General features: G+C 49.9%; 3 protein-coding genes across 4 annotated transcripts in view; 1 reads left to right on the forward strand and 2 right to left on the reverse strand.

Annotated features, from left to right (window-relative positions):
* The window catches only part of CATSPERG (catsper channel auxiliary subunit gamma), a 37322-nt gene extending 32629 nt beyond the window's left edge, over positions 1 to 4693 (reverse strand). The window contains exons 1-4 of the mRNA XM_026715467.2: positions 4435 to 4693; positions 2872 to 3100; positions 2279 to 2332; positions 806 to 950 (exon numbers count right to left, since the gene is read on the reverse strand). Of these exons, the coding sequence (XP_026571252.2) occupies positions 806 to 950; positions 2279 to 2332; positions 2872 to 3090 (418 nt within the window). The 5' untranslated portion in view covers positions 3091 to 3100; positions 4435 to 4693. The remainder of the gene's footprint in view (positions 1 to 805; positions 951 to 2278; positions 2333 to 2871; positions 3101 to 4434) is intronic.
* Positions 4694 to 4761: 68 nt separating this feature from the next.
* Positions 4762 to 16408, forward strand: PSMD8 (proteasome 26S subunit, non-ATPase 8). The gene is made up of 7 exons (XM_026715427.2): positions 4762 to 4964; positions 7986 to 8058; positions 8763 to 8865; positions 10708 to 10873; positions 13703 to 13803; positions 15064 to 15172; positions 16080 to 16408. Exons 1-7 carry the CDS (start codon positions 4797 to 4799, stop codon positions 16215 to 16217), a joined length of 858 nt encoding a protein of 285 aa, XP_026571212.1. The 5' UTR covers positions 4762 to 4796; the 3' UTR covers positions 16218 to 16408.
* On the reverse strand, positions 14046 to 26267 carry GGN (gametogenetin). 2 transcript variants are annotated; one of them, XM_087940160.1, is made up of 4 exons: positions 26210 to 26267; positions 21455 to 23703; positions 20037 to 20236; positions 14046 to 14250 (listed from the first exon to the last, which is right to left on the reverse strand). In XM_087940160.1, coding segments are annotated over exons 2-4 (2436 nt in total). In that variant the 5' UTR covers positions 23690 to 23703; positions 26210 to 26267; the 3' UTR covers positions 14046 to 14249. The 2 variants fall into 2 exon arrangements, with proteins under 2 accessions (XP_087796286.1, XP_026571211.2); XM_026715426.2 differs by lacking the exon at positions 14046 to 14250 and adding an exon at positions 17672 to 17851.
* Positions 26268 to 26518: the final 251 nt, after the last annotated feature.

Consider the following 26518-nt stretch of genomic DNA (forward strand, 5'->3'; position numbering starts at 1 on the left):
ATTATATAATATTCAGTGTGTTCCTTCTCTTGGATTGCTAATGTTAATGTATTCATTTCTGCACAGCTTAGTATTTTTCTAATCCCATTCTCTTCAGTTGGAATCTCTTCACTTTTCCAATTTTGTGCAAATACAATTCTAGCTGCATTTAATACATGAATAATTAAATATACATTCTCTTTACTGTAACTTTCAGGTATAATCCCCAACAGAAATATTTCAGGTTTTAAATCAATATGTTGCTGTATCATCTTTTCCAACCATGTATGTATTTCTGTCCAACATCTAGCTTCATATCCACCACATATGATAATATGTTCCTAGTGTCTGGTGACATTTCCAGCATTTAGCTGATTTATCTTTAAACATCCTTGACAGTCTTGCTGGCGCAAAATGCCATCTAAAGAACATCTTATACAGAGTTTCTTTGTATGCAGTTGACATGGTTAGTTTTTAGTTTCTATCCCACAATTTCTGCCATTTATCTAATTCTATAGTGTAACCAGCAAAAATTTATTGGCAAAAGTCTGGGTTTATGCAACATGCCAATCCAAAACCGAACATCTTTTGGGAGAAGGGAGCCCTGCCACCTATCCCAAACAGTAGCAGCTAATTCACTTTGTGCATAGGCGGCTGGATCTGGAAAGAAAGATTTAGGGTGCCAAAACTGGATCAAACAAGTCTCTCTATTTTTCAAAGGCCATGAGCAACATCTGGTTATGTGGGCAGGAGTGAAGACCCTTCCCATTGCTCCAGCCTCACCGCTTCTACAATGGTGCCAAAATGCTCCTGGTCACCAACTCACCATTCATCCGGTATGGGGCAGTCTTCATTTCAATCCGTAAAAGTTCTTGTTTCTGGCGCACGGGGTTGACGGGTTCTCTAAAATAGACCCTCACGATTGGTGTCAGTCCACTGTAGTGGCCCAACCGAATAGTCATCTCTTGGGTCTGCAAGAAGAAGGTTGGAGAGTCTTTCTCAAGCGATCCTTTGTGGTTATATTGTTGTTGTTGTTATATCTTTAGTGAGATTCACAGCCTTTGGGGCTGGTTGATAGCTCAACAGCTCAAGTCCTAACCAAGGACCTAGGAACTGTTGTTATTGTTATATTATTATTGTTGTTGTTGTTATTTCTAAGGTTTTTTTATTCTTGTAAGCATCCAAAAGTAGCCCTCGCAGTGAGATGGGCAACCAACACATTGAACGAATAATAATAATTCTAAGTCGATGAACTTGAGGGATTGGGTGGTACTGGCTCCCTACCACACCAGTAGAACCACTCCAGATGTGACCTAGCCTTCTCCCATCACCAAAATGTGTCCCTTTCCTTAATAAATAACGAAAGCAAATCACAATTAACTGGTAGAATAGCTTGCCTTCAGAAGTTGTGGGTGCTTCATCATTGGAGGTTTTTAGGAAGAGACTGCACAATCCCTCATTTCAAATTGTATAGGACTCCTGCCTGAGCAGGGGGTTGGACCAGGGCAGGGGTCGCCACCTTTTGGACCTCAGGGACCACCAAACTCATAATTTCAAATCCCGCGGACCAGAGACCCTGGGAAAATCCCCCCAAAAGTCTGAAGGAAAATTCCCCACCCGCAGGACACCGTTTCCAGCTCCATTCTCAGGGGGAGAAAGAGAGAGAGACTTTTGACTTCATGCAAGGAGAGCACCAGAAGCAGCAGAAGTCTTTCTTTCTCTCCCCCAAACTCCGCCAGAAATGAGTCTTTGTAAGACTTGTGGCGCCGGTGCAGCCTGTTGGAGCAAGGAGGCCTTGCAGGGTCCCAAAGACTCATTTCTGGCAGAGTTTGGGCAAGAGAAAGACTTTTGCTGCTTTCCTTGTGTGCAGCTAAAAGCAAAAGAAGCAGAAAGAAGCACCTGGTGGCCAGGCCAGACACGTGGGGTGAATGGGGCAAGTTCTCCTCCTCCGCCCTTTCCCCCCCTTCCCTCACTACCTCGTGTTGTTCGCGATGCAAGTGACGCAAAGCTTGTGTTCCCATGGGCCATGTGGGCGGTGCAGCCTTGTGTTCCTGTGTAGCCTGGATTAATTGCTTTGGGGGGGTGCTTTGAGGGTGACATTTATCTGCGGACCACCAAAATTTTCTCATGGACCACTAGTGGTCCTCAGCCCACTGATTGGCAACCACTGGTCTAGAAGACCTCCAAGGTCCCTTCCAGCTCTATCCTGATTGACTAAAGCAGGACCCTTCCAAACCTAATTCCTCTCCTTCTTTCGATCAAGGAACTGTTACCAATTACGCACACATTTCATCCTTACCCAAAAGAGGCAAGATAGAGCTATTTTCAGGAAGTATGGAAATCCATAGTAATTCTTTAAAAAGAAAAAAAAAAGAGTTATTTTCAGAAGTCTTTTCTCTTTATACATCACACACAATGCTTTTTTTTTTTTTCTCATAAGGCCAGTGGGAGCTATTATCTTCTGCATCTCCAGTGAAGTAATTCACCAGACCTTGATTTGGTCCATTGCACTGGCTAAATTCAAAGCAGGAAAGGTAGGTAGATAATGGAGTAGGTAGATAATGGATAGACGGGTGGATGGATAGATGATAAGTAGGTAGGTAGGTAGGTAGGTAGATGAATAGATGGATGGATGGATGGAAGGATAATATAGATAGATGTAGTAGATAGATAGATAGATAGATAGATAGATAGATAGATAGATAGATAGATAGATAGAATCAGACGTAAGTCAGTTTCCAAACGCCTTCCTTAGCAACGGATATATGTTTTGTAAAAACAAGTCCATTGGTGTGTCCTGAGTCTTCCATGCTTTACTCAGGATCCTTGCAGGGTCTAGAAACAAAAGCTCTTTCTGCTCTCCTTTCTTACTCAGAGGTAAGAAGTACTCACTGCATCTTTATCATTGGGATCTATTGGTGAATCTTTGAGATCCTTGAAGATCTCGGCAACATTGCGAAGTTCTTCCTGGTAGATGTAGCTGCCTATGAATCCTTCAATATTTTTAGTTTCACTGAGTGCAGCTAACCATTTGCATTCACCAATTGAGAGGCAAAGCTTCAATTGGAGGAGGAGGCAAAGCAGGTTGGGCAGAAAAGATTGCCACTTCATGGGTGCTTCCCTGCAAAAGATAAAATGAGATGAGATGGGGAAGAGAGGAGAAGGGAGAGGAGGGGAAGGCAGCAGACGGGAGGAGAAGGACAAAGGAAAGGAGAGGAGGGGAGGGGAGGAGAGGAGGACAAGGGAAAGGAAAGGAGGGGAGGGGAGGGGAGGAGAAGGACAAGGGACAGGAGTGGAGAGGAGAGGACATGACAAGACAGTGTTGTCATTTTTCACTGTGGCCACACTGGCATGTAAAAATGAAACTGCTGCCTGCTCTCAAAAGCATACACATACATAACACACACGTACACATGCTATATACATGCATACGTACGTACACCCATACATACATATACATATATATATAATGTTTTCTTAAGTTTTCGTGGGTATTTATATGTATGGTATTCAGCTTTGTTTGGGTATTTTCCCATTTTCCCATGATGGCAGATGAGATTCTGCCGAAACGTCGCTACCACTTTAAAAGCACAACTATACCCGAACAAAGCTGAATGCCATACATGTAAGTACCCGCGTAAACTTGAGAAAACATATACATACATACACACATACATACATACATACATATATATATGCTGTATATATGAGATATATATCCCTGTCCACCTTGAATACGTGGTGGAAAGAGGAAACTTGAGAGTTCACAATGTTGATGCTGTGTGGAACCAACTTATGACTGAACGTGGATGTTCTGCTTTGGGTACCACGAAGCTCCCTCCCCCTCGCAGACAACCCTGCAGATGTACCCTGCTCGAGCATCGCTTACATGCCATGAAACCTAGCAGAAAGCAAGCCAACCTGGTGCTCCAACTTTCATTTCCATCATCCCTTTTCAAAATGTTACCCTAAACAGGAAATTAAATTATCAACATTATGGCCAGCTTGCTCCCCATTTGATCACACTTTTGAGCCTGTCTTAAGAAGAGCGAGGCTGAGGGCACCCAGAGTAGAGCCAGTTTTGGATTAAGGCATCAGGTTAGAAAGCGGGGTGGTGGTGGTGTGGGGGGAGATGGCGAGTTCAAGTCCTGCCTCCGCCATGAAAGCCGGCTGGGTTGACTTTGGGCCAGTCCCTCACTCAGCACAATCCACCTCACAGGGTTGTTGCTGTTGTGGAGAAATTGCAAGCATTGGGTATGTTCATCACCTTGAGCTATTTGTAAAGCTAATAAAAGTGGTGTGAGTGTATACGTGCGAGTGTATCCGTGCGCGTGTATGCAGCCCCAGAGCCGGCACGATGACGTCACCAGTGCCCAGTGACGTCACCAACCGTCACCGTCCTCTCCCGCTGAAATAAGAGACCTCGTTAATTCGACGCCGAGACGCCAAAATCACCGCCGCTTGCCACGCTTTCTGCTTTAGGGAGGCGGGGAGCCGGCCCGTCTTTTCCCGCCCCACCCCTCAACCACCGGACCGGACCGGACCGGACCGCCGTTTAATCCTCCCGCCCCCTCAAAACTGTCTCCCCTCAACCGGCGCGAGCGGTTCCAATCGGCAAGGCGCATGCGCCAAAATTCCTCAGCCGAAGACATTCCTCCAGCCAATCGGGGGGCAAGCTCGAGCCGGCCCGCCGTCTCTGCGCGCCGCGGTTGTCCAGGGAGACGCTTCCTTGACGGCCGCGGCCGTAAAGCGCGGTGTCCAACAGGAGGCTCCCCCCTTTTTCCCCCTTTCGCGACGGTCCCGCCGGGTGCAGATTCATGGCTTCGGCGGTGGCCATGATGGCGGCGGCCGGCGGCCCGGTGCTGAACGGGGCGGACGCGGCCGGGCTGAAGGAAGCGGCGGGCATGTACGAGCAGCTGCGGGCCGAGTGGAACCGCAAGAACCTCAGCTTGAGCAAATGCGGCGACTTGTTGGGCCGCCTGAAGGTGAGGGGAAGGGGAACCGCGGGACGGGAGGGAACTAGAAACCACCTTTTGAGAAACTTGGGGGGGGACTTGAAACTCCCGCCAAGGGGAGACTAGAAACGGACAAAACGCGCGCGGGGGGGGAACGGAACTCGCTCCCAAAGGCGAGCCTCTTTTTTCCTCCTTCCCAGGTGAGTCGGGAGGGAAGCAGCATCTACAGGTAAGTCCTCGACATACGGCCTCAAGGGGAGCCTTTCTGTGGCTGAGGAGAGACATTTATTTAAATTAGTTTTGCCCCACTTTACGACCTACATTGCCACCATTGTTAAGTGAATCCCATAGTCACACGGCTGTTAAGTGGATCTGGCCTCTCCCCATGGACTTTGCTGGTTCGAAGATCGCAAAAGGAGGATATCGTGACCTCCGCGTCGTAAGTGTGAAACAGTTGCCAAACATCTTTACTTTCGATCACGTGATGGGGGGGAAACAACATAAAGTGCAACGGTCGTAAAGGGTGAGAAGCGGTCGTAAGCCCCCTTTTGCAGTGCCGTTCTACCTTCGGTTACTAAGCGAACTGTTGTAAGTCGAGGACCGCCTGTATTGGGTTCAGCGGATACCAGGGTGGATGAAAATTGATGTTTTTTCAAAAAAAAAATCAGATTTTTTCAATTTAAATTGGATTTCTTTGATTTAAATCGGATTTTTTTTTTTATTTTTATCAATTTTATTTTAATAAGATGCTTTTGGAATAAACAACAATCTAAAGATGGTTTTCTATTTAAGATGCATTAATAATTTAATTGATTCAGCGTGAACTGGAGCTGAGTTATGTAGCATAAGGCTGGATATTCTGCAATATTAACATTTTTGGTAAACTCATTCAGTGAACCCGACTTCTGCAAGCTGAGATGGCAGTTGCTCTTTAATTATGATTTAAATCGAGTTGATTTAAATCAAGCCCTTTTAATAGTGATTTCTATCGACTTGATTTTAAAGCGGATCCACCCTGGACTGGATACCCATTCGGACGTGGTGTTGGGAGAGAAGCCCACAGAATCTTCCATAATGGTCTTGCTTTAAAAGGGATTTGCCTGTCATTTTATGAATTTACTTATTTCCTTGTTCCATGATCCGTTGTTGCTATTGTTTTAACCTTTTGTTTTGTTGCTTTTGTGGTGTAAGGTGCATTGAGGCCAGATGTGTGGCATCTTAAGTTTAATAAATAAAATAAACCCACCTTAAGCAATCTCATGCCAAGTGACATACCATGGGGAAACAAACTAGAAACACCCACACACACACACAAAGTGATACAAAATCATGGAACACTAAAATATATCCCGCCTATCAATCATGCTGTCCCACTTGGGCGACCTTATAAATCTTTCAATGAATAGATACCAAAGGGCGGCCAAGCATTGTAACAGAGCAGCCAAAAAGGACACACACACACACATGCGCGCGCACACACACACACACACACACACACACCACAACTGACTTGTAATGCTGAGGATGGAAAAAAACAGATCTTAATGGCCAGAAGAGTTAGGAGTCCATCTTGCCTTGGGGAAGATTATTCCAGAAGTCAGGGGCCACCACTGAAAAGGAAGCCATAAAAATACATAGTTCAGGGAAGGCTATTCCAAAGGGTGAATAGAACTTTATTATTAAACTGAATTTTCTTTTGGATCTTTGAATTAATACTGTAAAGGGGTTCAGAATCCCTGGAAATGAAACCCAGTTTCCCCGAAAATATGACCTACCCTGAAAGTACATACTAGCTTGATTTTTTTTACACATGCGCCCAATATAAGCACTATCCGCCAAATAAGCTCTAATTAAGATCCCACCCACTCCAGAGTGCATAAGTAAAAATTAAGCTAGGGTAGGAATGGTGTGGGGGAGGGGAGCTGCCCTACTACTTACCTTTGGACATATGTAGCCAGGCCTCACACACCCCGACACCTGCCTTGCGGCGCATTTTTTCTGCAGCTGGCAAGGCTTTCCTGGAAGCCTCTGTAGCTGATAAGAAAGTTCTGGATGGATCCAAAGCTCTGTTATTGGCTGCAGAGGCCTTCAGGAAAGCCTTGCCGGCCACAGAAGAAGATCCTCAAGGCCTCTGACAGTGAAAAGGAGGCCAGGAGCGAGGAATGCAAGCAAGGTTAGTCAGTGGGTGACATCCCCCCAAAATAAGACCTGGTGCCTTTTTTTTTTTTTTTTTGGTGGAAAAAATACAAGGCGGGGTCTCATTTTGGGGAAAACACGGGTAGTAGTAAACAAACAAACAGGAATGATATTTCATGATGGGGAGGGAAGAGGTGGATGATTCAGCACGGTATTTTTTCCTGTATGAATTTCTCTGTTGAGTCACATGCTCCAACACTGCTGTCTCCAGCCCAAGGCTTCATCTCCGGTTGCAGCCGGGTGGAGTCCTTGCTAAAGCAAAGTTACAGAGCCAGCTTTTCCATCGTTTTATCAACAAGGGTGGGCATTCTCTCCAAATTAGAGGCTCGGTCTCTGGCAGCTGTCAGTGGCTCCGCTTTCCTTCCATCTGTTTGTTTGTACAGGTAGTCCGCCACTTACACCGGTTCATTTAGTGCCCAAAGTTACAACGGCACCGGAAAAAAAGTGACTTAGGACCATTTTTCGTAGACCTTTGTAACATCCCCCATAATCAGGCGATCAAAATTCACGGCCTTAGCGGCTGGTTCCTATTTACGACCGTCGCTGTGTCCCAAGGTCATGTGATTCCCCCTTTGTGACTTTCAGTGGGCAAGCCAGATTCATTTAACGTGGCTTTGTAGACTTCAACTCCCAGAATTCCTGAGCCAGCATGCATGGCTGCCTTAGGAATCCATCACGGCTGGCTCAGGAACCCTGGGAGTTGAAGCCCACAAGTCATCAAGGCCCCACAGTTCCTCATTCCTGCTGCAGGGGCACTGATGGTGTTACAGGGTGTGATAGACACCGTGGTCAGCTTGATTGTCCTCACCGTGACTTATTTGTCATTTCTTCTCCTCCTTTCCTCTTGCCCTTCAGTTGGCTCTTCTTGAACTGAACTTCCTGCCCACCACTGGCATGAAATTGACGAAACAGCAACTTATTTTGGCAAGTGAGTATTATTCAAGACTACATGTAGCTGGATGGGATACCTTCTCATTTTGGAAGCGGCAACAGAGACAGTTCTGTAGTTCCCCCTACCCTAGAGCCTGAATTCTGAACCACCAATCAGAGAAGCAAAACAAACTTGTCATTCCAAGCCAGAACGCCTTTTCCATCCTCCTCCTCCCCTCCTCCTCCTCTCTGCAAACCCCACTCCCTTCTAGCACTGATGATGTTACCTGGATAGGTAATGAAACATCTGCATGAAAACAACCAAGCTCAGAGAGCACCTAGGACCTATAGTCTTCCTCCTCCACCTCCTCTTCCCCTCCTCCTCCAAGTTAGATTTCTATTTAAGATACGTTAATAATTTAGTTTACTCAGCATGAAATGGAGCTTAGTTATGCGGCATATGAGGCTGTATATTCTGCAATATTGGGAGTCTCTGTGATTCAACAGCGGGTCAGAGGAGGAGCCGCTGCGGAACAGAGATGATAGTTGCTCTTTAAAAATCAGGATTTAAGTTGCATGGATTTAAATGAAGCCTTTTTACTAGGGATTAAAATTGGGATTTAAGTCGGGATTTAAATCAACTTGATTTACATCAAACCCACCCAGTGCTTTTGGGCCTGAGCTTTTCTGCCCTCCTTGGTGGTTGTGTCACGTATTTTTTTTTGTCTTCACGCCCTGTGCATTCTTATCTTCCCTTTCAAGGAGACATTTTGGAAATCGGAGCCCAGTGGAGCATCTTGAAGAAAGACATCCCGTCTTTTGAAAGATACATGGCCCAGCTCAAATGCTACTATTTTGATTACAAGTAAATATTTTCACTTTGCTGGAGTTTTGAGGGGATGCCTTTACTCGCACTATCCTGAAAATGATGGAACGCTCTAGAGCAGGGGTCTCCAACCTTGGCAACTTGCTGGCTGAGGAACTCTGGGAGTTGAAGTCCAAAATTGCCAAGGTTGGACACCCCTGACCTGGAAACTCTCAAAGAATAACATGTGAAGGGTTCTAGAGGGAGTCTGGGATTAGGGGGTGAAGCTGCTGTATTGGGAACTGGGGTAGTACCATACGTTCTAGCCTTGCCTTAGGATTGAAAGCCAGCCGAGGGACTTGGGGCCGCTCCTGTGTCTCAGCCCATCTTCTTGTAGGTTGCTGTGCTAGAGAAAAGAACACTAAGCAGACCGCTACAAGTTGTATAAAATAAAAGCAGCATAGAAATCTAATTTTAAGCAAGATTGGATGCCATTCTAGAACAGATAAATCGATAGCCGGGCGAGAAACTGAAAACTTTGTGAAATTGGGAGTAGTTAGGCTGCCAAGCAGAATGAGGTTTTTGGGGTTGTTTGTTTGTTTGTTTGTTTTTTGCTCCTTCTGATTTTCCCACGCTACCTCTGGCAAAGTGATCCTGAGTACTTTGACGGGTTGGAGTGGAGGGGGGTCTTTAACAGCCCACCTAATCCATGGTTAGCCAACCTTGGTGTGTTCTATGGCTACAGGCACTTGGGTGAATTTAGTAGGTCAGAGCACAGTAAGCTTTGGCAACTTGGAAGATGTGTGATGACTTCATCTCCCAGAATTCCCCAACCAGCATGAAAGTGAACTTTAAGAAGGATGGGCTTCAACTCCCAGAATCCCTCAGCCACCATGCTAGAGAGTTTTAAGAGAAGAGGACTTCAACTCCCAGAATCCCTCAGACACCATGCTAGAGAGTTTAAAGAGAAGTGGACTTCAACTCCCAGAATTCCTCAGCCACCATGCTAGAGAGTTTTCAGAGAAGTGGACTTCAACTCCCAGAATCCCTCAGACACCATGCTAGAGAGTTTTCAGAGAAGTGGACTTCAACTCCCAGAATCCCTCAGCCACTGTGCTAGAGAGTTTTAAGAGAAGTGGACTTCAACTCCCAGAATCCCTCAGCCACCATGCTAGAGAGTTTTAAGAGAAGTGGACTTCAACTCACAGAATCCCTCAGCCACCATGCTAGAGAGTTTTCAGAGAAGTGGACTTCAACTCCCAGAATCCCCAGACATCATGCTAGAGAGTTTTCAGAGAAGTGGACTTCAACTCCCAGAATCCCTCAGCCACCATGCTAGAGAGTTTTAAGAGAAGTGGACTTCAACTCCCAGAATCCCTCAGACACCGTGCTAGAGAGTTTTAAGAGAAGTGGACTTCAACTCCCAGAATCCCTCAGCCACCATGCTAGAGAGTTTTAAGAGAAGTGGACTTCAACTTCCAGAATCCCTCAGACATCATGCTAGAGAGTTTTCAGAGAAGTGGACTTCAACTCCCAGAATCCCTCAGCCACCATGCTAGAAAGTTTTCAGAGAAGTGGACTTCAACTCCCAGAATCCCTCAGACATCATGCTAGAGAGTTCTAAAAGGGGTGACAAAGTCCACAAGACTTAAAGTGCCCTAGGTTGAGAAATGCTGTGCTACGTGGAGATTAACACGTTGCTCCCAACTGTTCCAGACAGCCCAAGAGCCCTCAAGCCGGGGGATTTTTGACTGCTGGATGGGAGGGAGAGGCACCCAGTTAGATTGGGACTAGGTGCATTTGGCTAATGCTATTTTACTCTAGCCCTTGTGCCCACTGGCCCTTCGACCCTCACCACTCTCCCGTTGACCGGTTCCCCATCTCTCCTTGCTCCTACCTCAGAGATGAATTGCCCGAGTCAGCCTACAAGCACCAGCTGCTGGGTTTGAACCTCCTCTTCCTGCTTTCCCAAAACCGTGTTGCCGAGTTTCACACCGAGCTGGAACGCCTGCCAGCCAAGGACATTCAGACCAACGTCTACATCAAGCACCCAGTCTCTCTTGAGCAGGTAAGCGCTCCCTTCCCCCCACACACACTTTTTAAATGGTGGATTGTTGACGGTTTGTCTCACAGTCAGCCAGACATTTAGACTGGATTTGGCATTTTTCTGCCCACCTATCGCAGGGGTCCCCAAACTTGGCCAACTTCTAAGACTTAACAGATAATCGGAGTTGGAAGGGACCTTATAGGTCATCTAGTCCAACCCACCGCCCAAGCAGGAGACCCTACACCATTTCTGACAAGCGGCAGTCCACTCTCTTGAAAGTCTCTAGTGATGAAGCTCCCACAACTTCTGAAGGCGACTTCTGTTCCATGGGTTGGTTGTTCTCCCTGTCAGAATAGTTTCTCCTTATTTCCAGGTTGAATCTCTCCTTGTTCAGTTTCCATCCATTGGTCCTTGTCTGGCCTTCAGGTGCTTTGGAAAATATCTTGACCCCCTTCCTCCTTTCTGTGGCAGCCCCTCAAATATTGGAAGATGCTGTCCTGTCTCCCCTGGTCCTTCTCTTCACCAGACTAGCCAGGCCCAGTTCCTGCAACTGCTCATTGTGTGTTTCAGCCTCCAGTCCCCTAATCATCCTGGTTGCTCTTCTCTGCACTCTTTCTAGAGTCTCAACATCTTTTTTGTAATGTGAACAAAACTGGATGCAGTACTCTAGATGTGGTCTTACTAAGGCTTTATAGAGTGGTGTTAGTATCTCACTTGATCTTGATTGTATCTCTCTGTTAATGCAACTTAGGATTGCACTGGCTTTTTTGGCTGCTGCTGCATATTGCTGGCTCATATTTAGCTGGTTGTGCACTAAGACTCCAAGATCCCTCTCACAGTTCCTGCTATTGAGCCTGGTTTCACCCAATCTGTGTGTGTACTTTGGGTTTTTCTTGCCTAAGTGTAGGGTTTTACTTTTCTCTATATTGAATTTCATTTTATTAGATACGGCCCAGTGTTCTAGTCTGTCAAGATCCATCTGGATCTTGAGCCTATCTTTTTGAGTGTTAGCAATTCCTGCCAGCTTGGTATCATCTGCAAATTTGCGGATTTCAACTCCCAGAGTTGAAGAGAATTCTGGGAGTTGAAGTCCACAAGTTGCCAAGTTTGGGGACCCCTGACCTATCGAATCCTCCCCAAGGGACCCGGGATAGGTAGAAGCGGAGGTTTGAATAAGTCAGATGGGTTTGAGTTTCTGTAACGTACATCTCACCATATTTTTTGCTGTGAGAGACACTCTTTGTCTTGGTTCCTCTGGCCTTGTTGCTTTTCCAAAAGGGCCCTAGACCTAGATGGTTTACCTCAGCAGAGAAGAGCAACAAAGATGGTTAGGGGCCTGGAAACTCAAACATATCAAGAACGGTTGCAGGATTTGGGTTTGGCTAGTCCACAGAAAAGAAAGACTGGGGTGAGATGATAGCGGTATTCCAATATTTGTGGGGCTGCCACAAAGAAGAGGGAAGGGTCCACCTATTCTCCCAAGGCAGGACAGGAAACAGTGGATGAAAACTAACCAAGGAGAGAAGCAACCTGGAACTAAGGAGAAGTTTCCTGAGAGTGAGGACCATTAACCAGTGGAATGGTTTGCCTCCAGAAGCTGTGAATTCTCCAACACTGGAGGCTTTTAAGAAGAGATTTGACATCCATTTGTCTGAAATGGTAGAAGGTCTCCTGTTTAAGCAGGCGGTTGGACTAGAAGGCCTTCAAGGTCTCTTCCAACTCTATTATTCAGGGGTGGGTTTCTACCAGTTCACACCTATTCACTAAAACCGGTTGTTAACATCCTAAGCAGTTCAGAGAACCAATTGTTAGAAGAAATTACTGGTCTAATCCTGTAAGGAAGGCAGGAAGGAAACATTCTGGTGTTGCTTACAGAAACTGCCTCTCGGTTAACCCTTATTACATTCTTGGCAGGATTAGACTTCCTGTCTCAGGAACTTCTCTGGAGTTTTTTCCCCTCCTTTGCTTGTGTGGAGTGACCATTCAAAGTTACAATGGCACTGAAAAAAGTGACTTATGACCATTTTTCACACTTATGACTGTTGCAGCATCCCCACAGTCACGAGAGGTCGGGCGAGAGATGCGTGCCTCGATGTGAGTGATGTTGAGTTGGCCACACCCAGCCAATAACATGACCACCAAGCCATGCCCACCACCTAAGCCACGCCCACAAAACCAGTTGTTAAAAATTTGAATCTCACCCCTGCTATTATTCTGTATTCAATATGCCTGGGTACCATAATCATGTGGCTGATTTGATTATTTTGTTCCTGCCACAGGGGTATGTGCATGTATTTATGGGTTTTTATTACATAGTGGATTTTGTTTCACAGTTGTAAGTTGCAAGGAGTCACACCTGTGTGAGTTGGGCAGCTCTATAAATTGGTTTAAGCAATAAAATAATCACACACAGAAAATCTCCAAAGTGGGTAGATGAAAAACCTGGCCCTGTATATATTCGGGACATGCCCCTCTCTGCCAGAATGGGACAACTTGGTGGGGCCAACTCGCCACCGGACAATTCACTGTGGCCCACTCACCTCAGGACAACTTGCTGTGGGACAGTTCCACCAACTGCAGCATTTAAAATATTTTTTTAAAAAATGATTCCAATTGTTGTCGTTTGCATTTGCTTTTCGCAGCCTTTCTTGAATGAGTATCTTCCACCATTTCTTCAATATTCATGTATCTCTCGTCCCGTGGCGAGTTGGCCGCGCCGACTTGGCCTAGGCCCCTCCTCTCTTCTCCGCACCCCGAATCATCGCTCCACTTGTGGGACAGATCTCAAGGATGCTTTTTTGTTGTGGTAGTGGTGGTGGTGACGATTGCATAACCTGTTCTTCTCTCCAGTACCTGATGGAAGGTAGTTACAACAAAGTTTTCCTGGCCAAAGGCAACATCCCAGCCGAGAGTTACGCATTTTTCATTGACATCCTGCTGGACACTGTCAGGTGAGTTTTATTCCTTTCAGCTTGGGGACACGCATGTGTGTGTGAGGGAGGGAGGGAGGGAGAGATTCAAGGCTGCATCGTGCTTTCTCCAAAACAAGACGGGGCTCTCTTATTACAGATAGTTCTTGAATTTGGACATTCTCGGTCTGTGATGACCCAAAGGGGCGTGGCACAAAGGCAACCCAGTCAGATAATCAATAAGAGGTCCTTTATTAGCTCCAACTTTGCCCCCAACATCAGGTTACCTTCCGGGCTGGAGAAAAACTCTCCCAGGAACAGCCTTTGGCTGCAGAGAATTAAGTCCAAAACAGGGTAAACACAAACTGTAACTATAAGTCCAATCAAGGCAAAATGAGGTCATTAGTCCTACAGGGCAGGAGAAGGAATTCCAGACGTGAAGGAACAGCAGTAATTCAACGTTGGGAGGATGCCAGGAACACAGATAATCTGTCAACAGAAGATAAACTTACGTTTGTTCCCAGCAGGTGCCGCACTCACCTTGCATCTCTTTTAAATTCTCAGCTGTGGCTAACGAAGGGAATCAGGGCCCTTTCCTCCCCCCCCCCCCCGTAAGCCATGCAACCCACGTTGCTCCCTTCTCCGTTCTTCCCAGCACGTTCTAGGATGAAGAGGGGGTGGGCCTGGGTCTGAATTCCCTTTCCCTTTCCCTTGTTCTACCTCTGCCCAGCCGGACTTTGCCCTTCCCCAGTTTCCTCCACAGCCAACGGAGCCACACACTCCCGTTCCCTGTCAGCTGTTTGTCTTCCTCCTCGGATTCAGACTCCCGACAGGGGCATGACACAGTCATCCAGGTCACAGTTGTCCCAAAGAGGCTTTTTTTTTTTCCCAAGAGGCAACTGGACTTTCTGGGGTTTGGGGGTTTTTTTTGAAGACATTTCACTTCTCGTCCAAGAAGCTTTTTCGGCTCTGACTGGAGAAAGCTGGTCCTTTGCATCCTTTTTTAGAAGGTCGTTGAGGCCCCTTGGAGGTTTATCTGTGTCCTCGGGGTCACCTGAGTGGTGCAAATGGGTCTTCTTGCGACAGTTGAAAGGGACTGGAGATAGAGAACCGGAGACCGGAGATAGAGAATGTTGTGTCCTCTGCTCAGAATTCAACAGCCCTCTCTTTCTACCAAGGGTGACGGATACGACACCCTCTCCCTCCAGTCTACGACACGGTTGCCTGTTCCGGGCTTCGTCCCGAGCTCTTCTTTCCCTAATCTGGGTTCTTTTCCCCTCCCTTCTCCTCCCCCCCCCCCAGGGACGAAATCGCCAGCTGCATCGAGAAGGCCTATGAGAAGATCCTCCTCAACGAGGCCACCCGCATGCTGTTCTTCACCCCCAAAAAGATGTCCGACTACGCCAAGAAGGTGAGAGCGGCCAGTCGGTTGGACGCTGGCTCCGTTGACCCCGGTCCGGCTGCTCCCACGTTCCTCTCGAGCTGTCAGAGGGGCTGCACGGATTCTTGAGCTGCTTTGGCTTCTTCCTCTGTGGGGAACTTCCTTCCACCCTCCTTCCTTCCTGCCAACCCTTTTCTCTTTCCTACCTGCCTACCAACTATTTCCTCCCTCCCTGCCAAGCGCCAACCCTTTTCCCACTTTCCTGCCTGCCTACCAACCCCTTCCTTCCCTTTTTCCTTCTTCTTTCCCTATCTCTTCCTTCCTCCCTCCTTCTTTCCTGCAAGTTCTTTTCTCTTTCCTGCCTGTTTGCCTACCATTTCCTCCCTCTCTCCCTCCCTCCATCCTGCCAACCCTTTTCTCTCTTGCCTGCCTGCCTACCAACCCTTCCTTTTTTCCTTCCTCTTTCACTATCTCTTCCTCCCTCCCTCCTTCCTGCCAAGTGCCAACCCTTTCCTTCCTTCCTTCCTTCCTTCCTTCCTTCCTTCCTTCCTTCCTTCCTTCCTTCCTTCCTTCCTTCCTCTTTCCCTATCTCTGCCTCCCTCCCTCCTTCCTGCCAAGTGCCAACCCCTTCCTTCCTTCCTTCCTTCCCCTTCCCTTCTTCCCTTTCCTTCCTTCTTTCCTCCCTTCCTTCCTTTTCCCTTCCCTTCCTTTCTTCCCTTTCCTTCCCCCTTCCTTCCTTCCTTTTCCCTTCCCTTCCTTCTTTTCCTTCCTTCCCTTCCTTCTCTCCCTATCTCTTCCTCCCTCCCTAACGGGCAATGAATTTCCCCCCGGGACCTTAATGGCAGTTGCCGCGTTGTTGGACTCATCCGCACAACCCTCAAACTCACACCACGTCTCCTCTCCCTCCCCCTAACCCCCGCCCTTCCCCCTTTTCCAGCGAGGCTGGCTCCTGGGCGCCAACCACCACTACTGTTTCACGGGGCAGCAGCAGAAGCTGGAAGACGCCACCATCCCCTCCACGGAGCTGGCCAAGCAAGTCATTGAGTACGCTCGGCAGTTGGAGATGATCGTCTGAACGTGGCCCCGCTGCGGGCTGGGACTGGGGGCCGTGGCTTGCCCTCGGATGGCTTTTGGGGTCTGTCTGGTGTGACTGTGCGCGCCAGTCCCGCTTGACCTGGCCGCCCCTTTTTTGTCTTAAAACGGGGAATGTGGGAGCCGTGGGGCAGTGAGGTCAGTCTCTCTGTTTGAGTAAAGCCGATAAGCCGGGCTGGTCCACGTGTCCTTCGGAGTCCTTTTGTTCCTTGACCCCAGGTGGAGAGAGGTCCTCTGAGCATGGAAAGAGAAGCTGATTGGCCTGGGGCTTTTTTTTTTTCTTTTTTGGGGAGGGCAGCACCTCCTTTTCACCCTCAGGGTCAATTTTTTATTTGGTCATGAATATCTGCAGAATTCCCTGGTTTTACCAGAAACGGAATTTCCTTGCTGTCTGATCAGGACCAAATTAAATAGTTCACCCGTTATTATTATTATTTTTTAATTAGATTATGCTTGCCAGTTGTTGTTTTTTTTTTCTACAAGCATGATTATCTTAAAAGCCAATTCACCCCTTTATGCTGTGCCACGGTTTGCTTCTCTATAGTTTGTGAAATAAGCTGCTGCTGGGCTCGGAGTCTACGTCAGAGGCCCCCAAACTTGGCAACTTTAAGACGGGTGGACTTCGACAGGCTGGAGAATTCTTGGGGTCGAAGTCCACGTGTCTTAAAAGTTGCCAAGTTTGGGGACCCCCGGTCTACATCATAAATTTGGCCATTTTAAAACTCGTGGACTTCAACTCCCACAATTCCGTAGCCGGCACAGCTAACTGAGAAATTCTGGGAGTCGAAGTCCACAAGTCTTAAGTGGCCAAGGTTGGAGAGTCCTGGCCTAGATCAAAATAAACCCACACCAGACAAGCCATATTTCAGTTTAATGGGATGCGTGAGCCCACCATAGCCGCCGTCCCCCCCCAAAAAGCCAAACACACGGCTACAGTTTGGGGGAGTCAACACACCTGATCATCACCTGAGACTAAAAGGAACTGCAGCCCAGCCTTCTCCAACCTGGGCTGTCAAACTGCCTTGAATTAAAATCTCAAAACTCTCCTGACTTCTGGCAAGGCTGTCTGGGAACCATAGTCCTAAGGTGGCCGAGAGCAGTACAGACATGTGTCTCCTATCTGCCCCTTGGTGTATCCCTAGTTCAAAGGTTCTCAACCTTGGCAACTGGTCTGGCTGGGGAATTCTGGGAGTCAAAAGTCCAGACATAATGCAGAGGTCTCCAAACTTGGCAACTTTAAGACTTGTGGACTTCCAACTCCCAGAATTCTGGAAGTTGAAGTCCACAAGTCTTAAAAAGTTGCCAAGTTTGGGGACCCCTGTTATAGTGGGTGAGGACCGTTTCATGCTCGCTGGGGAATTCTGGGAGTTGCAGTCCACACGTCTTAACGAGTGGCCAAGGTTGGAGACCCCTGCAAACGCACGAGCAAACCCCCGCTGGTGTTGTACAAGTTTTATTGAGCAAGAAGCTTGGAGCGAATGGTTTCAGTCCTCGTTGGCCATGTGTTGCTGTTTGTAAGAATCCAGGCAGAACTTGGTGCCAGCTACCAAGGAGACGGCCAGCAGGGCTGTCGCGACCCAGGGAGGTTCCGTCAGGTGGTTAGCAGACGGGTTGAGCCTGGATGGGAAGAGTGAACATTGGGAGGGTGAAGAAGGACAGGCCGATTTGGTTCATGGCAGCTTGGCCCTCTTAGCAGCACAACCTGCAACAGGGGAGGCTCTTACTCACCCTGCTGACGAGTGGTGGGATTCACATTTTTTAACAACCTGTTCTGTGGGTGTGGCTTGATGGGCGTAGCAGGGGAAGGATACTGCACAATCCCCATTCCCTCCCCATCCCACTAGCTCCGTTCTGTGCAGGGCAACCAAAAAGGACCCAGCCCATTAGCTGGGACTTGATGGGAGGCGGAGAAGAGATGGCGTTGGCGGGGCCAGTCTGGCTGAATCCCACCTCTGCTACCAAGGTATTGGCAAACGAGTCTGAACATCCAGAGGCACGGACCAGGGGTCTGCAACCTGAAACACTCCAAGAGCCATTTGGACTCTCTTCCCACAGAAAAGAAAACTCCCGGGAGCCAATAATTTAACAAGCGGTGTGACTGGGTGGGTGTGGCCAACTCGGCGTCACTCACTCCCACCCAGTCACCTGCTCTGGAATATGGAGCGAGTCTTCGCCATCACCCTTACCTTCTCAGGCCAGGTGAGGAGTGACCAGGAGGGGAGAAGCCAGCCAGCGGTGGGATCAGCCGACAGGGAGCCACAGCAGAGGGCCAAAAGAGCCGCATGTGGCTCCAGAGCTACAGGTTGCCAACCCCTGGAATAGACCTTGATTCAGGGTGCCCTCCATTCGTTTAGTGACCGTTCAAAGTCTACCACAGGACTTTCAAATCTACCCGTCGTAGTATGTACAACCATCGCAACACCCTCCCAGGTCATGTGATCAAAATTAGGGCGGTTGGCAGCTACCACCTATTTACAAAGGGTCATGGGGTCTCTAGGTCACGACCTTCCCACCCATTGCCAATGGGGCAGTCTAAAGTTGCTTAACAAAAGTGATTTTTACGGCCATGGCGTAAAGGTCATAAAGTCGGTGTGGCTTGCTGAATGACCGCCTCGTTTAGCAACGGAAATTCAGCTCTTGATTGTGGTCCTAGGTCACGGATCCCCTGTACAGGCCCACCTGTCTCAAGCTGAGGAATGCCGTATCTTTGCATGCACGTGTAACACAATTTGTATCGGAGCTGTGGCGGCGCAGTGATTCGAATGCAGTATTGCTATCTAACTCTGCCCATTGCCTGGAGTTCGATCCTGATCAGCTCAGTTTGACTTAGCTTTCCATCTCTCTGAGGGGGGTAAAATTCATCAGGATGAAACAGTTGCCAAGCGTCTGAATTTGGATCATGTCGTCATGCAAAGGTCATAAGCAGGGGTGGGATTCAGCCCATATGGACCGGTTCGGGAGAACCTTTAGTTCGGTGATCAGTCGGCCTGCCCACCCAACTCTGCCCTAGTCCAGCGATGGCGAACCTTTTTGTTGTGGTGTGCCAAAAGTGTGTGTGCATGCGATAGCACGCGCGTGCGTGCCAGCACCCACAATGCAGTGCACACACCCCCCACGCATGGACATGCAACACCCCCACCCCTCCCCTTACCTGCACTGTGCATGCATGCATCTCCCAGCTGATTTTTGGCCCGTTTGAGGCCGTTTTCGCCCTCCAGGAGGCTCGGCAAGCCTCTGCAGCCTCGGGAGGCTGAAAACCGGCCCGCTTTGGCACTTCTGAAGGCCCATTTTTCGGCCTCCAAAGGCTGCAGAGGCTTTTTTCGAGCCTCCCAGAGAGCAAAAATGGCCTCAAAGCAGGCCGAAAATCAGCTGGGAGGCGAGCGCATGCGCAATGCAAGTAAGTTTGGCTGGGACTCATGTGCCCGCACAAATGGCTCTGCGTGCGCCTGTGGCACAATGGGCCACAGGTTCGCCATCACAGCCCTAGTCTATCCTTCATTCTTTTGAAGCCCAGCTAATTCGTACGGCACAACGGATTGCTGCACCTCAGCTTTTCTACTCACCGGGTGTGCAGCAGCTGCTCAGTTTTAGCTGAAAGGGGCTGTTTTTAAAACGCTGTGCGCGCGCGCTTCCCAAACCGGTTGTTACACCAGTGGAATCCCACCACTGATCATAAGTCCCCCTTTTTTTTCCAGTGCCGGCATAACTTCGAATGGTTGCTGAACGAACTGTTGTAAGTCGAAGACTGCCTGTCTAGAGACGTTTCCCATTTCCCAATCTGGCCACCCCAGTTCCTGCTCACCAAGCCAGAACGTTCTTGGGTAGCTTCCTCTGGTCCCGATGTCTGCAGTAGCACCTCCTAGGGCACGAATTGGCCACCTGGAAAGCTGGCCAATGGTGGGCACGAGATCGGTTGGCCTCGGGATCTCGGTCGGCACTGGGCGGGGTGTAGGAGGCATCTTGCTCGAGGCTGGCGGGCTTGTCGAGAGGAAGAGAGCGGTCCTGGAGGTATAATGAGTGATAGGTGAGCTGGTTTCTACCCTGCCCCAAGTGGCCAACGAGCGATACGTTCAGCAGAGCTTCAGGTCTGTCGCCTTATTTTAAGAAAGTATTCAAACAATTCACTTCTTTTTTTAACAAACATAATTGGGTCCCACCTGCTGCACAGTCGTCATGCTTTCTTTAACCCTGATGAATCACTAAGAAGCATCACGCAGAGTGATAAGCCGTGATGTGGCCTACTATTATTGAAAAACTGCCCAGGTTTAAGAGAAAGAGAGAGAGAGAGAGGCCCATTAAGGGTAGTCTAGCTACAATCTTCTGAATGTCTTCATATCCAGACCATTATTTAAAAAAAATTCTCATTGCTATTGTTTTTGAATTGGGTAAGCTGCCCAGGATCGGTTAGGTGAGGTGGGCAGGGGGATGTTAACTAAATAAATCTTCCTTTTAAAGTGTGCAAGGGACAATGTTGAATGTTTAGGAACCAGAGGAGGTATTCAGCCGGTTTGCACCGGTTCTAGCGTACCGATAGCCGCAATTTTGACTAGTTCAGAGAACTGGCAAAATACCACCTCTGACTGGCCCCACCTACCCCCACCATTAGCTCTCCTATATCAGGGGTGGGATTCCAAACATTTTACTATACTGTGGGCGTGGCTTGATGGGCGTGGCAGAGGAAGGAAACTACAAAATCTCCAGTCAGAGGTGGGATTTGCCGGTTCTCTCGAACTACTCAAAATTCCCGCTACCGGTTCTCCAGAACTGGTCAGAACCTGCTGAACAGCACCTCTGACTCCCTTGTTTTTTAGCTCAGCTGAGTCGCGCGGCAGAACAGATTGCGGCGCCTCAGCTGAACTAATAAAAACCCAGCTCAGCTCACTCACCAGCGCTCGGACCGAGGTCGGTCTTTTGAGCCCCTGCACATGCACAGAACCGCTCATGGAACTGATAGGAAAAAAAATGGGAACCCCACCACTGTTGAGAACCAACCCTCCGGGTGGAGGCTTAGCAGAAACGTGACCTTGGAGGGCTACCCTGGTCACCGCTGAGGAATCCGCACTGCCCCGTTCTTCGCCCAGGGAGGATCAAGGAAGTCCCAAATATTTTCAGACTAGAAAAGGGCCAGAGTCATTTCTAAAACGTTCTTGATAGGAGAGGTAGACAGGGGGATTGGATGGGAGGGAAAAGCCCAAGCGTAGCCAAATCGACCGGACTCACCAAAGGCTCCCCGAAGTAAAACGGCCTTGCCACCTTTTCGAATGGCGGAAAAGGAGGGACGCCGTCTAACCGCAGCTGGGAGTTCATTCCGAAGGTGCGGGGCCATTGCTTCGCTCCTTTCCCCTTCAGCAGCTTCCCTTTCTGCTGCCCTGAAGGTTTGAGTTTCTCCTTCGATTTGGGAACCGCCAGGCTTTGCTTGCGGACTTTGGGCCTGGTTTGGGTTGCAGCTGGCGCCTTTGGGTCCGCCGTGGGCTCCAATAATGCGCACGCTGGGGTCCAGAGATAGATGGAAGAAACCTCCAGGGTCTCCTGGGAGGAAGGTTGACTTGGAGTTACGAACTGCACTGGGGATGGATCGTCCACCAGTGACGCGATGGCGTACTGGGCAGCGCTCGACGAGAGGCCCTTAACCGGGGACCTTTCCTTGGCCCCCTCTTCCAGATCTTGGGACTTCCTGCAAGATCTCTTGGGACTCCCGTTGACTTCCGGCCCCATGGCTTGCTCCAACAAGAGGGTCGTCACTGGTTGGGAGGTATTGCCAACTTCTGCCCCTTTGCCCCCAGGGCTGGGCAGGTCAATGCAGTTGGCCGCAGCTTCTTCGCCTCCCGGCGCCTCGTCTAATAACATCTCGCTCTCGTCGTGCACTAACCAATCGCATTTGGTGTCGCTGCTCAGGAAAGCTACCACTTGGGACACGGCAGTGCCAAATTTGGGCAGCTTTCTACCCTGGCTTTTACGGCGCTGGGGGTATGGAGTCGGGGGCCGGGGCCTCTGCCATTCAGCCCGCTTGGGGTTGCTGGTGGACAGTTCCTCAAAGAAGGTAACCACCTGTTGGGTGGGAGTGGCCGGGCCCGATTCTTTGGGGGTCACTTTTTTGATGTGCTCCAAGAACAGCTGGCGGAGGGGCGAGAACTCGTCCGTATTGTTCCTCTCCGGCCCTTTGAAGTACGGCAGCTTCTTGCCCGCCGGGCTGAGGTGCTGCAAAGCTTTCGGCAGGATGGGCACGGGGCTGGCAGGCGGCTTCTTCTGCGGGCACTGCTTCAAGACGTCGGCGTAAGAGATGCCAGAGGAAATGACGCTGGGCTTCTGTTTGACGATGCTGGGTGGCCACTGTCCCGGTTGGATGGTCACTCTGTAGAAGAGGTTCACCCCTTTGTCCAAAAATTCCTGGTATATGGATTCGTAATTGACCGCCTCCGGTCCTGCAGCTTCGGTGTTCGCCTCCGCCTTGGTGTGGCTTCCCGGGGGGCCCTGAAGCTTCTCCGTGGGGCTGTTGGAGGGGTTTTCCCAATCCGTGGACAGTTGGGCAGCACCAGCTGGCCCTCGGAAGTCCCCGTCGCTCCCAGGGGTGCTGTCCGGTGGTCTGTTCTGCTCCTTCTGGCCAATCCCCCACGACAGCGGGACCTTCTTCACGCCTGACGGAGTGATGGAGCCAGGAGGTGCCGGCCTGAAGATATTCTTCTCGTTGAGGGGTCTGTAGCCTGGACCTCCCAGGTTGTCCTCACCTGTCTTCAGCAGCTCTGGGCCGTGTGCCGCTCCCCCTACCGGGTTCTTGGCTGAAGCCGGAGGTTCTGGCAGCTGTTCCTCGTTTTCTGCACCTTCCTTACCGCTCGTTTTAATGTGCTGAGTCCAACACGCCTGAGGTTCCACCTTAGGAGGCTCTCCTCCTTGGCTCGTTTCGGTTATTTTTGCAGGCTGAAGTAGCATTCCTCCCGTGCTCTTGACAAGGTGGACATTCTCTGCCTTGGCCTTCCCTCTGGTCAGAGCCTTCTTGGCGCTCAAATCTTGGGGTTCGGAGTGCGGGGTTGCTGGCAGGGAGGGCTTGAGCGCCATCTTCAGGCCTTTGGGGTCCTCGGGGAGCCCCTGTCCGCTGGGAAGGTCAGCTCTGCTGAGACAAGACAAGCCCCATTTCTCTGTCCCAAGGTCCTTGTCGCAAAGGCTGGCCTCCTTCATCCCCCCACTGACCGAGTTCTGGGTCCACATGGAGGAGAGCTTCAGCTTGGATTTTTTGGAATGGTTCTTCCCCATCTCTGCCGTTCCTCCCCCTGGTTCGCCACTCAGCGTCTGGCTGACCCCTTTGTGTTCGGGGACCGGAGGACCAGGGGGCCGGCTGGCCAAATCATGTTTGCTTCGGTTTGACTCCCGTTCTGACTTGGTCGTATCCGGGTGTGTTTTCTCCACCCTGTCTTTGACCGATTCTGATTCCTGGCTGGCTTCGGATTGAACATTGCCCATTATAGTCAGTCATCCTGCAGAGAAGAGGGAGGGAGGAAGACGCCAGGAGAAGGGGTTCAAAAGGGGAGTTTGGGGTTCCGACCCAGGCTTCCTAAGCACACTTCTTCTAAAAACAAGACTGATTTTATTGCAACGCTGGCAATTGTTTTCATTCCCAGCCGGAATTAATCTCAAACACTCCCCCAAGATAAGCACCCACCTTTCAGTTCTGTGAAGTGCTGCCAGGAACAGAAGTATCAAGCGAACTAGAAAAAAAAACCAACTGAACTACAAAGAGCTCCAAGAACAACTCCGAACCGATCAAACGACTTTGCTTCCTGCAAAGGTATCTTGGCCTGACCTTTATACCTTACGGAAGAGGCAATCACCTCCCAGCCTCACTCCCAAGTCACCCCTTTTTGTTTCAGCTGCTCTCACCTTCTAGCAGCTCTGCGCACGTGCGCACTGGCTCCCCTGGTTCCTCTTCCTCGCTGCTGCCAGACTCCAGAGGCTCCGAGGTAGCACCCCACTCCCAGATGGTCCTGGCCCCACCTCTGCATCAGACGCAGGACCCTCGTCTGTGTCCTTTCCAGGACCCTGGACTGGTCCCCGTTCTTCCCCACTGTCCGATTCTGCTGCCATCTACACAGGCTGCCAGTGAACCATAACAGTCGGGGAGGTTGGGGGCTAACAGGGCCCAAGATAGAACTTGGGATAGAGGGGAACGGGTGGGATCCTACCGGCATAACAACCAACTTGGGGAGCACACGCTCAGCTGTGTTGCGCAAAGCAATTAAGATAAGAATAAAGGACAGCCTAGAGCCCGGGTGGGCAGGCGGGCGGGCCCAACCAAAGTAAAGAACATCTTCAGAGAGAACCGGTTTGGTGTCAGCTGCTCTTCGGAGCTACCGGTTCTATAGAACCGGGCTGAACCGGTAGAATCTCACCCCTGGAGGGGAAGAGGGGGCTGGAATTCCAGGAGTCCAGCTAGGTGCCAAATACAGCAGCAAAACAAGGATTCAGTTCACATGAATATATTGTTTTGCAACCTTGGTAGTTTGAAGATTGGTGTGGACTTCAACTCCCAGAATTCCCCCCGCCAGCTTAGGTTTGCAAACTTGCAACATTTCTCAACCTTGGTGACTTTAAGCTGGGTGGACTTCAACTCCCAGAATTCCTCCAGCCAGCTTACAGTTGCCAAGTTTGGAGACCCCTGGAATAGATAAGAGAATAGATAGAGAAAAAGAGGAGAGAGAGAGAGAGAGAGAGAGAGAGATTGGATAGGTAGGTAGGTAGGTAGGATAGATGGTCTTCAAACTTGGCAAGTTTAAGAGTTGTGGACTTCAACTCCCAGAATTCCTGAGCTAACATGACTGGGGGAGGAATTCTTGGGAGTTCAAATCCAAGAGCCTTACAGTGGCCAAGTTTGGAGACCCCTGGGATAGATAGAGAGAAAAAGAGGTGGGGGGAGAGAGAGAGAGAGAGAGAGATAGGATGGATAGGTAGGTAGGTAGATAGGATAGATGGTCTTCAAACTTGGCAAGTTTAAGACTTGTGGACTTCAACTCCCAGAATTCCTGAGCTAACATGACTGGAGGAGGAATTCTGGGAGTTGAAGTCCACAAGTCTTAAAGCTGTCAAGTTTGGAGACCCCTCTGCCCAAGGCTAACATTCAAGCCACCTTGTCAGATGGACCGGGCTTAACAATGAGGAAGTGAGGTACCCAGAGCAGCTCCTGTCCCGGGTTCCAATTCCGCAGGAAGATCACAGGGCTTAGGAATGTTGAATAGGAGCTGGCCCAATCCCTTGATTTGGTTCATTGCTTTGGGCTTCTGGTGGAACTAACTATGGCTTGTTTGGGGTGGGTGGGTAGAAAGTCCTGTGCCAAGAGTGCTTAGGCCAATGGGGGGAGGGGGAATACCCTACTGTATCCTCCTCTGATCCAATGTCCCCATAACTAAGGGGCTGCCTTAGATAGAAGAGGGGCGGGGGAATCGACCTCTTCTCCAAAGCCCCTGAGGGCAGGACAAGAAGCAACTGAGGATGGAAACCGAACAAGGAGAGAAGCGACTTGGAACTAAGGACGAATACGGCCTGCCACCAGAAGTTGTGGCTGCTCCATCCCTGGAGGTTTTGAAAGCCTCCTTAAAGGTCTTTTAAGGTCTCCTGTTTGAGCACGGGGTTGGTCTAGAAGGCCTCGAGGTTCCCTTCCCCACTCTTGTTATTCCGACCCCATTCAGAGATGAAGGACCCTTTTCTCCACGGTTTGGTTAGACCTGCCGGCAGGAGTCACAAAAGCCAGGCCCGGAGGAGATGCTGCTCTCCCCACGGACAAACTTGGGGGGGGAGGAAAGGGGGGCACATTTCTGTCTTGATCCCACCCGCTGGAGGGCTGACCCTCTCCTCCTCCCCCCACGCCCCTTTCCCCACACTTGCCCCCGCCTTGCATACACACACACACATACACACGTATACAGACAGACGTACACACACCGCGGGGGTTAGCCCCCCTCCTCCCAAATCCCTCTCCTCCCCCCTCACCGTCTGGCTTTGCGGCTGCTCCCGGACGGAGCTGGGGAAATGGAACGGGTGGGCGGGGCCGCAACGGATATAACGGGCGCCCCGCCCCTGCCTCCCCCCCACCCCCCCACCTCTCCCCACCCCCACCCCCTCCCTCCCTCTCTCGAGGCGTTCGCGGCGGCCGGGCTCCCCTTGCGCTGCTCGGCCAGGGGAGAGCGCCCTGCCCGCTCTTCGCAAGCGCTGGGTCGTGTGTGCGCTGGGTGGTTACGCAGCGCCCGCGTGTGTGTGTGCGTGTGCAAGTCAGGAGCGGCGGATAGAGGCACCTGGAGC

The sequence above is a fragment of the Pseudonaja textilis genome, chromosome 10 (assembly GCF_049901715.1).
Source record: "Pseudonaja textilis isolate UNSWEBS1 chromosome 10, rPseTex1.2, whole genome shotgun sequence".
Taxonomy (NCBI): domain Eukaryota; kingdom Metazoa; phylum Chordata; class Lepidosauria; order Squamata; family Elapidae; genus Pseudonaja; species Pseudonaja textilis.

Coding starts and splice junctions, on each gene's coding strand:
- PSMD8 (XM_026715427.2), top strand. CDS start 4,797: ATGGCTTCGGCGGTGGCCATGATGGCGGCGGCCGGCGGCCCGGTGCTG. Junction 8,866..10,707: donor TGCTACTATTTTGATTACAA/GTAAATATTTTC, acceptor CTCCTACCTCAG/AGATGAATTGCCCGAGTCAG. Junction 13,804..15,063: donor ATCCTGCTGGACACTGTCAG/GTGAGTTTTATT, acceptor CCCCCCCCCCAG/GGACGAAATCGCCAGCTGCA.
- GGN (XM_026715426.2), bottom strand. CDS start 23,689: ATGGGCAATGTTCAATCCGAAGCCAGCCAGGAATCAGAATCGGTCAAA. Junction 20,237..21,454: donor TTTACTTCGGGGAGCCTTTG/GTGAGTCCGGTC, acceptor TTATACCTCCAG/GACCGCTCTCTTCCTCTCGA. Junction 17,852..20,036: donor CCCAAGAACGTTCTGGCTTG/GTGAGCAGGAAC, acceptor CTTCCCATCCAG/GCTCAACCCGTCTGCTAACC.